Here is a 14,086-nt window from a genome sequence, read left to right on the forward strand (position 1 = left end):
ACATTTTACAGATATTTTCACTCATTCTGCATTCTGTGATTGTCTTTTCATTTGCCTTTTGGTGTCTTTTGATGAACTGATCTTATTTTTAATATAGTCAGTTTTATTGATCTTTACCTTAATGATTAGTAATTTTTGTGTCCTGTTTAAGTAATCTTTGCCTACCCCATATGAGAACTTTATTGCTTTACCTTTCACATTTACATTTATAAATCTACCTGGAATTGTTTTTTGTGTTTAGTGTGTGATAGAATCCTCTTGTTTTTTTCACGTGGAATACCCAGTTGTCACAACTCAGTTTATTGCAAAAGTTATCCTTTCCCCACTACTCTGCTGCACTCCCTCTGTTATATGTAAGGCATCTGTGTGTGTGTGTGTGTGTGTGTGTGTGTGTGTAACTGCCATTTTGTTTTTCAGGAATTTCTTGGCTATTCTTTATTTTTTTTAAAAGTTTAATAAATAAATTGGCATATCATAAGCTACACTTGTTTAAAGTATACAATTTGAGGGACGCCTGGGTGGCTCAATTGGTTAAGCATCCGCCTTCAGCTCAGGTCATGATCCCAGGGGTCCTGGAATTGAAGCTCCCTGTTCCCCTCCTCTCCCTCTGCCCCTCCCCCTGCTTGTGCTATCACTCTCTATCAAATAAATAAAATCTTTTAAAAATATACAATTTGATAAATTTTGACATATACACACCCATAAATTATTACCACAGTCAAGGTAATGAACACATCCATCACTCTAAAAGATTCTTTGAGCCTCTTCATAATTCCTTTTATCCCCCCACCAATCACTGATATGGATTCTATCTCTATAGCTTACTTTGCATCTTCTAGAATTATATATTAATGGAATTATACAGTATGTGTTCTTTTTTGTCTGGCTGCTTTCTTCTGCTTAGCATACTAATTTTGAGGTTCATTTGTGCTGTTTTTTTTTAAATCAGTAGTTCATTCCTTTTCCTTGATGAGTAGTTGTAGTCCATTGTGTGGATGAACTATTTTGTTTATCCATTTACCTTTGATGGATATTGGTTTGTTTCCACTTTGGGGCTAAAACTGCTATGAACATTTGTGTATAAGTCTCTGTGAACATATGCTTTTATTTCTTTTGGGTAAATACCTAGAAATAGTATGGCTGGGGTTATAGGTGGAATGCTTTAACTTCTTAAGAACCTGACATGCACATTTCTAAAATGCCTGTACTGGGGCACCTGGGTGGCCCAGTCGTTAAGCGTCTGCCTTCTGCGCAGGTCATGATCCCAGGGTCCTGGGCTTGAGCCCCGTATCGGGCTCCCTGCTCAGTGGGAAGCCTGCTTCTCCCTCTCCCTCTGCCCCTGCTTGTGTTCCGGAACTCTCTCGCTGTCTCTCTCTGTCAAATAAATAAATAAAATCCTTAAAAAAAATAAAATGCCTGTACTGTCTTATACCTCTACCAGCAATGTATGAGGGTTCCCGTTTTTCCACATCTTCAGTAACACTTGGGCATTACGGTTTTTTGATTACAACCATCCTGGTGGCTATAAAATGGTATCTCATTGTGGTTTTAATTTGTATTTCCCTAATGATTAATGATAATAGCATCTTTTCATGGGCTTATTTTTGCCATCCATCTATGTTTGATGAGGTATCTGTTCAAATTTTTTCTCCGTATTTTTATTGGGATGTTGGTTTTCTCATTACAGAATTATGAGTGTTCTTTATATATTCCAGATATAAGTTTTATATCAGATATGTGATTTTCAAATATATTCTTCTACTCTTTAGCTTTTTATTCTCTTAACAGTAAAGAACAGAAGTTCTGAACCTTGAAATGTAATTTATCAACTCTTTTTCTTTGTAGCTCTAGCTTTTGGTGTCATGTCTGAGAATATTTTCCTAATCTAGGATCACTTAAAATTTTCTTCTGTGTTTTCTTCTAGATGATATATAGGGCATTAGGTCCATGATTCATTTTGATTTACTTTTTGTATATGTTGCAAGGTAGGAATCCAAGTTCTTTATTTGCATAATACCTAATTGTGCCCACATGTTTTGATGAATAGACTATACTTCTCTACACTGAATTGCTTTTGCACCTGTGTCAAAAACCAGTTGACTATATGTCTGTTTCTGAACTCTTTTTTTTTAAGATTTTATTTTTAAGTAATCTCTATCCCCAATGTGGGGCTCAGACTCATGACCCTGAGATCAAGAGTCCCATGCTCTTCTGACTGAGCCATCCAGGTGCCCCTGTCTCTGAACTCCTTGTTTTGTTTTGTTTTTTAAAGTATTTTTAGTTTTAGTTTTAGTTTTTCAGTAGGCTCCATGCCCAGTGTGGAGCCCAGTGTGGGGCTTAAACCCGCGACCCTGAGATCAAGACCTGAGCTGAGATCAAGAGTCAGATGCTTAACTGACTGAGCCATCCAGGCGTCCCTAAACTCTTTGTTAAGTGGATTTGTCAGTCTTTGTGCTAGTATCCCACTGTTTTGATCACTGTAACTTTATTTTTTTTTATTTTTTAAAGATTTTATTTATTTATTGGACAGAGAGAGACACAGTGAGAGAGGGAACACCAGGAGGGGGAGAGGGAACACCAGGAGGGAGAAGCAGGCTTCCCGCTGAGTAGGAAGCCCGATGGGGGGCTCGATCCCAGGACTCTGGGATCATGACTGAGTGGAAGGCAGATGCTTACCAACTGAGCCACCCAGACGCCCCTGATCACTGTAACTTTATAATAAGTCATGAAATCAGGTAAGTCTTACAACTTTGTTCTTCTTTAAAGTTGATTTGACTGTTCTGGGTACACAGCATTTTCATATGAATTTTAGAATAAGCTTGCTGCCAATTTCTACAAAAAACCTGATGAGATTTTGGGATTGCATTGATCCATAAACCATGTTTAGGTTTCTTTTAATTTCTCTTAGCAATGCTTTGTAGGTCTTGCACATTCTTATTTTTGATACTATTGTAAATGGTATTTTTAAATTTCAGTTTCTAATTGTTCATTGCTTATACATAGAAACACAATTGAGTATTGTATATTGCTCTTTTATGCTGCAATCTTGCCAAAGTCACTTACTAGTTTGCAGAGTTTCGGGGTCCCCTCATGTTTGTTAATTTCCTAGGAGGATATTTGCCTTTATGCTTTCCCCTGGAATCCCTTTTCCACAATGTAGCCAGAGTCATCTTCTAAAATGCAACCCAGGGGTGCCCGCCTGGGTGGCTCAGTTGATTAAGCGTCTGCTGTCAGCTCAGGTCATGATCCCGGAGTCCTGGGATCGCTTCTTGGCAGTCTGCCTGTCCATCTGCCCCCCCTCGCCCCCTGCTCGTGCTCTGTCTCTCCAATCAATCAATCAATGAATCAATCTTTTAAAAAAATTAAAGTGCAACCTGAAAGTTTTAAGGGATTTGCTCAAGACCACAAAATGGTGGTAGAGCCAAGATTTGAATCAGGGTCTTTCTGAGTTCAGAGCCTCTGGTTTCTGCTTATATCATGTAAGAGTGGGAAAGAGCTGGATCATTCCAAGGTAAGTAGAATCTGAACATTGTTAGAAGTGCATGTTTGTGTGCAGTTGACAGCCTGTCAACTTCTCTGACGTTGGTTTGGTTTTTGTAGGTGCACAGGTTTCATATTCCAGAAGCTTGGAAAGTTGGCTGCAACAGCTGTGGGAGGTGGATTTTTTCTCCTTCAGGTCTGTACGTGAAATATCCCTAGATGTGTGGAAATCCCCCTTGCCCAGTAGGAATGTGGTATGAGGAGCTCTAATACAGGCGTGGCTCTATTACACTAGAATAGCTTTTGCAGTTCTTTTCAGTGTACTATTTGAAATGCTAGTGACCCTTTGAATCAAATTTCATCAGTTAGTAGTCACATTAGTAGTACATATTCCTTATCATAGCTCCCTTACAGGGTTTTTAAGACCCGTTGAAATACTAAATATGATTTCAAAAATATGAAGTGTTATGCAAATGCCCTATGATATGATTTATTTTACATAGGGGACTTTGATCCCAGAGCAGTGAGAAATGAGGGCTAAATGACAGTCCGGTCCAATGTCCTCTTGTCTGTTTATTTCAGAACTACTAGGTATTGGTTCTCTGAGGCTGCACTGTAGCATTGCTTTGCAAACTGGACTCCATGTTGGAATTACCTCAGGAGTTTTAAAATAAACACTAATGCTTGGAGCCTACCTCATACCCTCCCCACTTGTATCATAGGTGGAAGGTGTGCTTGCACATCTAAGTATTTTTTTAAAGAATTTATTTATTTATTTGACAGAGAGAGAGCACAAGCAGGGGGCGTGGCAGGCAGAGGGAGAGGGAGAAGCAGGCTTTCCACCGAGTGAGGAGCCCGACGTGGGGCTCCATCCCAGGACCCTGGGATCATGACCTGAGCTGAAGGCAGATGCTTAACTCACTGAGCCACCCAGGCGCCCTCACATCTAAGTATTTTTAAACTCCTGAGGTGATTCTGATGTGGAGCAGAGTTTGAGAACCACTGCTCTGTAGGAGCCATAACTTGTTGAATTGCGCTACAGTCTCTGAATCCATAGCCCTTTGTCTCCGACAGTTGGCAGTCCTCATTTTAGCAGGGTAAGTGCTACGTTCGAACCGCAGGTGGAGTGAGTTTCTCAGATGGGTCAGGTGAAAGTTAAATGTGTGGGAGGAGGAGGCTGGTGACTGGCAGGCTGGGGTGGTGGCTAGGGCTGGGGCGAGTTGGGTATAGTATTGCCACACAACAAATTCCCTCAAAACCTAACCTCGAAATAACCATCATTTTATTATCTCTCACAGTTTCTGTGGGTCAGGAATTTGGAGAGGGTAAGGTGGGTGCCTGTGGCTGCAGGTCTCATGTAGTTACAGGCAGGAGGTGACTGGCACTAGGTAAGCACAGCAGACTGGGTCAGGCCTGGGCCCCTCTCTGTTTCTGGCAGGTCAGACTCCCTGCAAGGCGGGGGCCTTCTTCACGCCTTTCCCCGTCCTTCCGGGTTGCAGTAATCTTTCCTTCCTCTCACCCCTTCAGGCAGAAGTGCCGTGACAGCTCTGTTGCTGGTAGACCCACAGTCCCCTCTCCCTGTGGTTTTCCCTACACTCTGCTCCAGACTTGACTTTGTAAATATGTTAATGTTGCTTTGAAACATCTTTTTTCTTTCACCTTAAACTTTTTTCACTTGAAGTATAATCGACATACAGTATTAGTTTCAGGAGTATAACATAGTGATCCGATATTTATATACATTAGAAAATATCATAATCTGAGTATACCCTGTTTCTTTTCGGGGCCCTGACTGACAGAAGCAATTGGTACTGGAAGTATCACCAGGAAAGATTCTCAAAATGGGATTCTGGTATTGCATGAATCAGATATTCAAGGAGTACAGGGATGCCTCCTTGCTGGGGGAGGTGGGTGGGACCTGGGGAGTCAATGCTGTGCACTCATGCTGTTGGTCACCAGAGCGATGAGGGTGGCTGGTAGGCATGATGTCATTTGACGTAGGGATCCAGTTTCCTTTCCTTCATACTGATAATTGTCCTAGTGGCATTTAGTGAATGTCTTCCTTTCCTCAATATTTGTAGTGTGGCATTTATCATTTATTAATCCACATATGTCTGGATTGGATTCTAGTTTCTCTGTTCTGTTTCGCTGGTCAACTTTCTACCTTTACTAAGCCTTGATAGTTGGTAGTACAGGTTCCTCACATAGCCTTCAGGAGTGCTGTGGCTGCTTTTGTACTGTTTGCTCGTCTATATAAAGTTTGGAACAGGCTTGTCAATTATTTTAAAAAATGGTGCACTGGGTGTTATATGCAACTAATGAATCATGGAACTTTACATCAAAAACCAGGGATGTACTGTATGGTGACTAACATAATAAAAAATATTATTATAAAAAAATTAAAAATTCTGTTGAAATTTTGATTGGAATTGCATGGGAACCATATAGGTAAATATGGGAAGAATTAATATCTTTTGTGATAATGAGTCATCTGTGAACACGTGCTTTCTCTCCATTTATTTAGGTCTTTAATGTCTTTGCGTAGACCTTCAAATGTTTTTTCATATACATGTTCTACACTGTGCCTTGATTTCATTCCTAGATACCTTATACCTTCAATTACACTGTGGCTTTCCTTGACCACTCACCTTCAGTCCCAAGCCTGTCTTCCAGTTGGACTCAGAATGATACAACTAATAATATGGAACATCTTTTCATATGCTTATTTGCTATCCACATAGCCTTTTTGGCAACATGTCTATTCAGGTCTTTTGTCTATTTTTTAATTTGGGTTATCTGTTTCTGTACTTTTTATTTTGTCCCGTTAATCTGTGTGTCTGTCCCTTCTCCAGTATCACGCTGTCATCTTCATTGCTGTAGCATTATAGTAAATCCTAAAATCAGGTACTACGATTCCTCCAACTGTGTTTTCTTTTTCAAAATCATTTTGGCTGTTCTAGTTCTTTTGCCTTTCTGTGCACATTTTAGAACCAGCTTGTTTGTATATCTGCAAAGCATTCTGCTGGGATTGTGATTTCAGGAACTCTGTAGCTCAACTTGGAAAGAATTGGACATCATTTCAAGTCTTCAATTCCATGTATAGGGCCTGTCTCTCCATTTATTTGGTCATCTTTAAATTCTTCAGCATTTTGTGGTTTTCAGCATGCAGACCCTATAAGATTTTTGTTTAGATTTCTATCTAGTATTTATTTTACAGTTATTATAAATCATAAATTTTATTTCCCTTTCCAGTTGCTTCGATTGCTAGCAAAAAGAATACAATTGATTTTGTGTGTTGATCTTACACATTCTGCAACCTTGCTAAACTCACTTTTTTGAAACTCCCTTTTTTCTTTTTTTTTATGAATGAGGCAGTTTATTAACCCAGCATTTGTTCTAATGCTTCTTGTTGGCAGCTGCCACCTGTCCAGCAATTCTAACCAGATTCCTCTGCCCATGAGATGTCAGTTCACGACCCCCATCTTTGTCCTTTTCTACCATTTTCAGCCCCACTAGGGCTTGGAGAACCCTGCGGACCATGCTCTTGGAACCTCTGCTGAAGTGGCCAGGAATGACCCCATTTCTCTGACATCCCCCATAGATCTTGGTCCCAGAGCCTACCCCAGCACTGCCCCAGAGGTGCAGGTGCCATGCCGTGGAAGCAGCTCGTGTGTAGAGCCAGTTCTCATCATAGGGGGCAAGCTCTTTATGCTTGGCCAGCCTGAGAGTGTCCACCCATTCAGGGAATTTCAGCTTCCCAGACTTTTTGAGGAAGGCTGCCAGAGCTCCCCAGCTTCCCCAGCTGACGAACTCCTGCTGGTTTATGTCTTCTGCAGGAACTCCAGGCATTGTGTGGCCTCCGTGCTGCCAGCCTAAACTCACTGTTTAGATATAGGAGTTCTTGTTCATTTTTTGGTTGGATTCTTTGAGATTACGTAGACAGACATGTCTACGAATAGAAAAAATTTGGCTCCTTCCTTTCTGATCTGGAGAAGAATTTCACTTTTTATGAGTAGTAATGTTTTGTTTATTACCTATATTGCAAATATTTTCTCCATCCTGGTTTGGGTGACTAATTAGTTGGTGGTGCCATTAACTATAATAGGAACTAGAGGAAGAGCAACAATGCAGGAGGAGACTGTAGAGAGAAGAGTTTCAGTTTTAGATATTTTGAGAAATTCAGATAGATATAACTTACCAAAACTTTGGTGGAGAGAAGTGATATTGATAGAAGATTGATTGATGGGCTGTAATGAGTCTCTTGGGTATCTCTTGGATAACATTAATCCATCAGAAAATAACATACTTAAATCAGTTTTATCCTATTCACACATTCTCAGTGAAATTATTTTCACTGAGTTTTAGTGTTTGTGCCTGCTGTCTTCATGAAGGGAACTGGGCATATTCTATACATACGTTTGGATGTGTGTCCCTCAGTATCCCTTATATGAAGTTGCTCCTGAGAAATCTCTGTGGGGCCATGTACTAAAATATTTCTTTCTGAGCCAACAGTGATTATGTTGGCTGTAAGGTTTCTTCCCCGTAATATCTTGACTTTCAATTCTGGTTTTCTTCTTACCGTTTTATATTTCTAAGCTAACTTAAAACTTTGTAGAGAGGGATAAGAGTATAAGTAAGAGTGAAAGAATTGCCAGCAGTCATTGAAGGCCAGTCTGTTGATCTGGCATCAGGCATAGGGCCTTACATGTTGGGTGAATACTGAGTAGATGTGGAGTGAATATCATTGTCATGCAATGAACTTGATGGCAAATGTCTTAAGAAATGGAAAGTGAGAATGGTTTTTGATAATGTACTTCAGTGATTTAATCATAATGAACAGAAATAACAAGCCTATGTTTCTTATTTTTTGCTGTCATTATTGAAACTATAGCTTGCACACCATACTGGGTACATCAAGGTTGACTGGCAGCGAGTAGAGAAGGACATGAAGAAAGCCAAGGAACAGTTGAAGATCCGTAAGAGCAACCAGATACCTACAGAGGTCAAAAGCAAAGCAGAGGAGGTGAGACATATGGGGTAGACACACCAATATGTCAGCCTTGGATGGAATATCTTCACCTTTGAGGCATTTTTTTAAAGCTGGGTAGTTGGAGTGTTGGTGACTTTTATCAGTGAGTGAGAATGCAAAATGATACATTTACATATGTGGATTGGTCATGCCTTAAATTAGTTCTTGCAGCAAGTGGGATGTAGATGGTTTTAAATCATACTTTGTCTCTATGCACACGCTCTGAAATGTCCATATTTTACATGTACATATAACTAGCAGGAACGTCTAGGTCAGAGGTTGGCAACATTTTTTTTGGGGGGTAAAAGGCAGATGATAAGTATTTCCAGCTTTGTAGGCCCTGTGGTGTCTGTCACAACTACTGAAATCCACCATGTAGCATGAAAACAGGCATAGACGGTATGTAGACAAGTGTGGCTGTGTTGCAATGAAACTTTATTTAAAAATAGGCAGCTGGCTGGATTTGGTTTACAGACTATATAGTTTGCTAATCCCTGCTCTAACACATAAAACCAGGTTAGGTTATATTGGCTGGCACTTGGGAGGGACAGAAGTCCTTCCTTTTAAAAAGAATATTGCTACTTTGTTACCTTTGGAAATACGTTAAATGTGCCAAATAAACAAGTGCACTGAAGTGGGGAGAAATAAACTAGGATCAAGGTGTCAAGAAGGTAAGGCCTGGAGCAGTGGTATTCTGGATTCACAGAGAAAAGGGATGGAATAAGTGCAGAAGAGGGATTTAGATGTAAATTGAAACAGGCCTTGTCCTTGAAATATTGCCAAATGATGACAGCAAAATAAAAGAGGTTAAACCCATAAGGACCAAGAGAATAGGAGAAAAATACCAGAAGACAAGAAATGTCAGCAAGTTTTTGGAAGTTGAAAAGCAGATAGGTTAAGTGATAAATGACTTAGCAGATTAGAAAATGTGGAACAGATAAGTCCACCTTGCCAAGTACATACTGGCAGTCCCTCTATGATGGTGGGTGGCAGGCCAAAGCTGGTCCTTTGCCCAGAGTGGAAGGTGGCATCTGTGGGGGCCCAGGAGTGCTGTCCCCGTGCCTCAAGCTCAGGGTTATAAAAGTAACACTCTTTTCATTTTGCCAAAACTTAGACTATTCACATGTTTACAGAAGTAATACATGATTGTTGAAAACTTCTTTAATGACATAGGAAGTATATATAATAAACAGTATAAGGTTGATGTTTGAGTAAAACTAAGTGTTGAGTCACAGAGGGAACTTGTTATAAACTAACCAAAAGGTTTGGAATTGGTTCATTCCACAAAGTTTTGTATTCCTATTCGTGGCCTGGCACTGTCACAGGCCCCAGGGATAGTGGCTGGTTCCCCTCTCAGAGCCCATGCTGTTACTTGGGAAGCCAGGGAATGAGGATGGTAAATTAAGTGTTTAGCAATAAAGTCATTGGTGACCTCATTGACAACAGTTTTAGGGGGGCGGTGGAGTTGAAAGCCAAACCGTAGCAAGTTGAGGAATGAGTAGGAAGTAAGAAAGTAAAGATAATGAACGAAAACAGTTATTTCAGGAATTTGTATGATTTTTTTCATTCCCCCTGATGGTAGATGGCAAACGAGAATACGTCAAGTAGGAAACTGTGGAGTCCGGTCACGTCAGAGGACCGGTGGAAGTGACATAGGAAGTCGTAGGCATAGTGGGAGTAAGGGTGCGAGAGTCCCAGTCGGCCACGATCCTGGATACGTTGTCTAAATGAACAGTGTCTAAGGTGATGGTTGTACTTGGGAAAAAGAAGGAGTCTGAAATGGAAATTCAAAGAGCATAATCATGGGAGGCAGGGGTGCTGAGTGCATGTTCTGAACTGCAGATGAGTGGACAGGAGGAGGTGGAAGTGTTTGTGAATTTAAAATATCTGTATTTTAATGATCCTTTGGTGTGGTGAGGTGTGAGAATGCAAATATATAGCTTCTACTCAAGAGGAGGCCTCAGAGGGGGATGGGTGGGGTAGATGGACAGATGGTCTGATGGATGGACAAGATGAATGGATAAAGAAATTTGGAGGAGAGACTTCAAAATGAGCAGCCTCGATTGGAAAGTGGTGTCAGAGAGAACGAAGGAGTGAAATTGGAAACCGAGAATTGCCTCTGTAACTAGTTTATTGAATACTATTGAAAGAGTTTTACTCTTTCACCATAACTTCCCCCATGAACTCTGTCCTTTCCTGTTCCTGAATGATCTCTCAGGCAGATTTCTTAGCTCTCTAACAGACATAACTGAAGACAGATTCCAAGGAGTTGCCTTTGGCTTCCCCTCATCCCTCATGTGGCCAGTCATCCAATCAAAGTCCCATTTCAAAAACATCTCTTGAATTTTATCATTTCACACTAGCATCCCTGCTCCCATCTTGACCCAGAGACCCAGCGGTGAGGGGACTGACATTGTTAAGATCGCATAGGTAATAGAGATCTGATTCCTAATAATAATATCTCTAGCAAAATAACCCATTTGTGCTATCTTCTGTTCCTAGGTAGTGTCATTTGTGAAGAAGAATGTTCTAGTCACTGGGGGATTTTTCGGAGGCTTTCTGCTTGGCATGGCATCCTAAGGAGGACAACTTCACTTTCCTTATTCCTGTTTTTTTCCAACCAGCAGCCTCTTCACTCCATCATAGGACATCAAGTCTCTCCTGCTTCTCTTCTTCCATGACTTCCGAATGGCTTCTGTAGGCATCTGTCGGTACAAGTTGATATGGCCCTATTGTGAACTTGATGGCAACGGAAGAGACCATAGACATTAGCTCTTCTCCCAGCACATTCCCCGCTTGACTAATCTGTAGGTCAGCAGAAATGTTCCTTTCCCCCCTCCCATCTAAGATACTTAACAGAGCCTGGTATATAAGATGGCTCGCCTTGGAGGATGAGTGGATCCTCAAAGGTTGTCCCAGACTTGATTTGGAAAAGAAATCGCAAGCATAGAGATACTTTATGTGCTGCATGGGAAGGAACTGAATACATTTGCCTTTAAGCATGAAAGACTTGGTATCTTGGTGTCTACTTTCTTTTTTAGTTGGTTTTAGATTACAGAAAGAGAGCTATTTATATTTCTGCTGTAATTATCCTGACAAAAATGGCAGTATAAGCACTATAATTGAAAAATCTGAATATGGAATGAACTTGTGCTAAAGGTATATATGCTGAGCTAAAGGTATTGTGTTTGGTGGGAAACCAACTAATAGATACATCGTCGGATGGTCAAACTTAGTAAATCATTTAGGGACATTAACATAGTATCCAGGGATGTTTTCCACCATAAAGCAGCTCATGGCTATTTCCAAAGGGTTTTTTGTCATGGTAAAATAAGTGACTTTAGGTAGGAAAGGGAAGAAGCTCTTGGATTTTTATTTCATAGAAAAGGTTTTAAGCTTTGAAATGTGAAGTATTATTTACCTCTTGTCAAAACATTAGGGGTAGCCGTAGTTCCTCTGTGCCAATTCTATTTCTTTATCTAGTTGGTATGAAATACCTCACATTTGAGCCAGAGTTTTAAAGAGGTGGCATTCCAGGCATTCATAATTGAGAACAGTAGCGATAGCATGTGTGAAGTAAATTATTTCCATCATCAGACGTTCTGTTGTCTCACAATGGCCCCAACTCTTAGAATTATTCTTTAAAATAAAAGTTTATAAACACACATAGGCATGCTTAGAATATTAGCACGTTTCGTTGTCATGGCCTGTTACCATGTCTGCAGCCTCAGCTAGAATATCTGCTTCTGTCTTCACCATTACACCTACAGAACTGAGCACTTAATAGGTATTCAGGATTTGTTGAATATATGAATAATGACCTCATAATAATAAACATATCCAGAAAAGGGACTAATCCAAAGAATTCTTTGAGACTTTATGAGTTCTGAGAAGGCAGAAAACTTAGAATTAATTCTTAAACTTGCGGTGATCTCTGCAAAATGTATGTTTTTAAGGCCTTCTTTTATTTATTTATTTTTTTTTAAAGATTTTATTTATTTATTTGACAGAGATAGAGACAGCCAGCGAGAGAGGGAACACAAGCAGGAGGAATGGGAGAGGAAGAAGCAGGCCCACAGCAGAGGAGCCCGATGTGGGGCTCGATCCCATAACGCCGGGATCACGCCCTGAGCTGAAGGCAGACGCTTAACCGCTGTGCCACCCAGGTGCCCCTAAGGCCTTCTTTTAAAATGTTTGCCTTTTAACTTATTTTGGGAAAAATGGATTGAATTTGGAAATTGTAGCTACCAATGGACATGTGGAACTTTTTAGAATTCATCCATCTGCATTTTTTCCCTCATTTTAAGGCAGCATAAGTTATTTTGCTTATAATATGTATGAACCATCCCCAAATCATAATGGTATGAGTCTCTGTGTTGCATATTTTTGTGTAAGAACTTAAAAAAATGTTTTCACTTTTTATTATGGAAACTTTCAAACATATCCAAGAGAAAAGTACAGTGACCCTCATATATTTATCACCCACCTGCAATGATCATCAAATTATAGCTTGTTTTATCAGTTTTGAAACAAATACAAAATGTATAATTTCATTATATTTCAGTATGTGTCTCTAAAAGGTAAGAACTGTTTTTAAAAATCATAAATATAATAGTCTACTATCATACCAAAAAATTAATAACCCTTAATCTCATCGAATATTAGCCAGTTTTCAAATTTCCTGTCTCTTAAGTGTTTTGCATTTGGTTTGTTTGAATCAAAATCCATATAAGGTCTACCCACATTGCATTCAGAAGGTCTCTTAAGTCTCTTTTAATCTTGTATGTTCTTTTTCTTTTCCTTTTTTTTTTTTTTTTGGCCTGCAATATAGTTATCGAAGACACTGAGTTTTCTACATTCCATAATTTTCTACATTCTGCTTCTGATGCTTGGGTCCCAGGGTTATGTCATATATGGCAATCAAGGCTGCAGCTCTTTGATGACTTGACCCATGTCATTCACCCAGACCAATGGAATGGTGACTATAAAACCTAACTGACGTGCCCTGTGCTCCTTTGGGTTGTGTGACAGGAAGAGTGGCCATTGGATGCTTCTCTAGTGGGATGGGAGTTGCCTTATGTCCATCTGTTTTTCCTGTGACTATCAGCGATGACAACAGGCATTAGCAGGTCATTCTAAGCTTTCAGCAGGTTGTAATAGGTAATAGACTGAAATAAAATCTGTAGGTTCCTGCTGAAGTTTCTTCCAAGCTGGCCGCTTCTGGGACCCTGAAGTTTACGGTTAAGGTCAGTATTGCAGATTGGCCCCATGCTGCTGTCATTAGGATGGTCCTGAGTTCTGCCCACCAAGTAGGGCCACCACTTGTGACTGTGTGGTACTAAAAATCAGCCCTTCATGCAAAACCAGGATACCAGGACCGGGCAATTGCACCCATGACTGCACCATTTTCATTTGATTAGCAAGACCTGTTTAGTGAGGCACATATTTTTCTCTAGTACCCAGAGTCCAATAATGTGCTGGGCTTCTTTTTTAGTGGTAGGGGTGCTGAAGAGACTCCAGTTTTTCCTTGAGTGACAGAGGTATCCACCTGTTGGGGCGGCGGCGGGGTGGGGGACG

At 40.3% G+C, this 14,086-nt stretch overlaps 2 protein-coding genes across 4 annotated transcripts in view; one reads left to right on the forward strand and one right to left on the reverse strand.

The window, feature by feature from the left end:
- The window catches only part of FUNDC2 (FUN14 domain containing 2), a 30,418-nt gene that overhangs the window by 6,232 nt on the left and 10,100 nt on the right, over positions 1-14,086 (forward strand). For 2 of the 3 annotated variants that reach the window (XR_004622433.1, XM_019793084.2), the window contains exons 3-4: positions 3,601-3,676; positions 8,372-8,503. Coding sequence is in view for 2 of the 3 variants with exons in the window: in XM_019793084.2 (XP_019648643.1) it covers positions 3,601-3,676; positions 8,372-8,503 (208 nt within the window). In the remaining variant the exon portion in view is untranslated. Of the gene's footprint in view, positions 1-3,600; positions 3,677-8,371; positions 8,504-11,011; positions 11,526-14,086 lie in introns of those variants that run through there. The other variant, XM_002930253.4, reaches the window with a different exon arrangement.
- LOC100474422 (40S ribosomal protein S19-like) lies at positions 6,845-7,329 on the reverse strand. The gene has a single exon (XM_034649665.1). The coding sequence runs from the start codon at positions 7,327-7,329 to the stop codon at positions 6,877-6,879; it is 453 nt and encodes a 150-aa protein (XP_034505556.1). The 3' UTR covers positions 6,845-6,876.

The sequence above is a fragment of the Ailuropoda melanoleuca genome, chromosome X, assembly GCF_002007445.2.
Source record: "Ailuropoda melanoleuca isolate Jingjing chromosome X, ASM200744v2, whole genome shotgun sequence".
Classification (NCBI taxonomy): domain Eukaryota; kingdom Metazoa; phylum Chordata; class Mammalia; order Carnivora; family Ursidae; genus Ailuropoda; species Ailuropoda melanoleuca.

Bases quoted from the DNA above. Each gene is read 5' to 3' on its own strand.
- LOC100474422 (XM_034649665.1), bottom strand. From the start codon at position 7,329: ATGCCTGGAGTTCCTGCAGAAGACATAAACCAGCAGGAGTTCGTCAGC.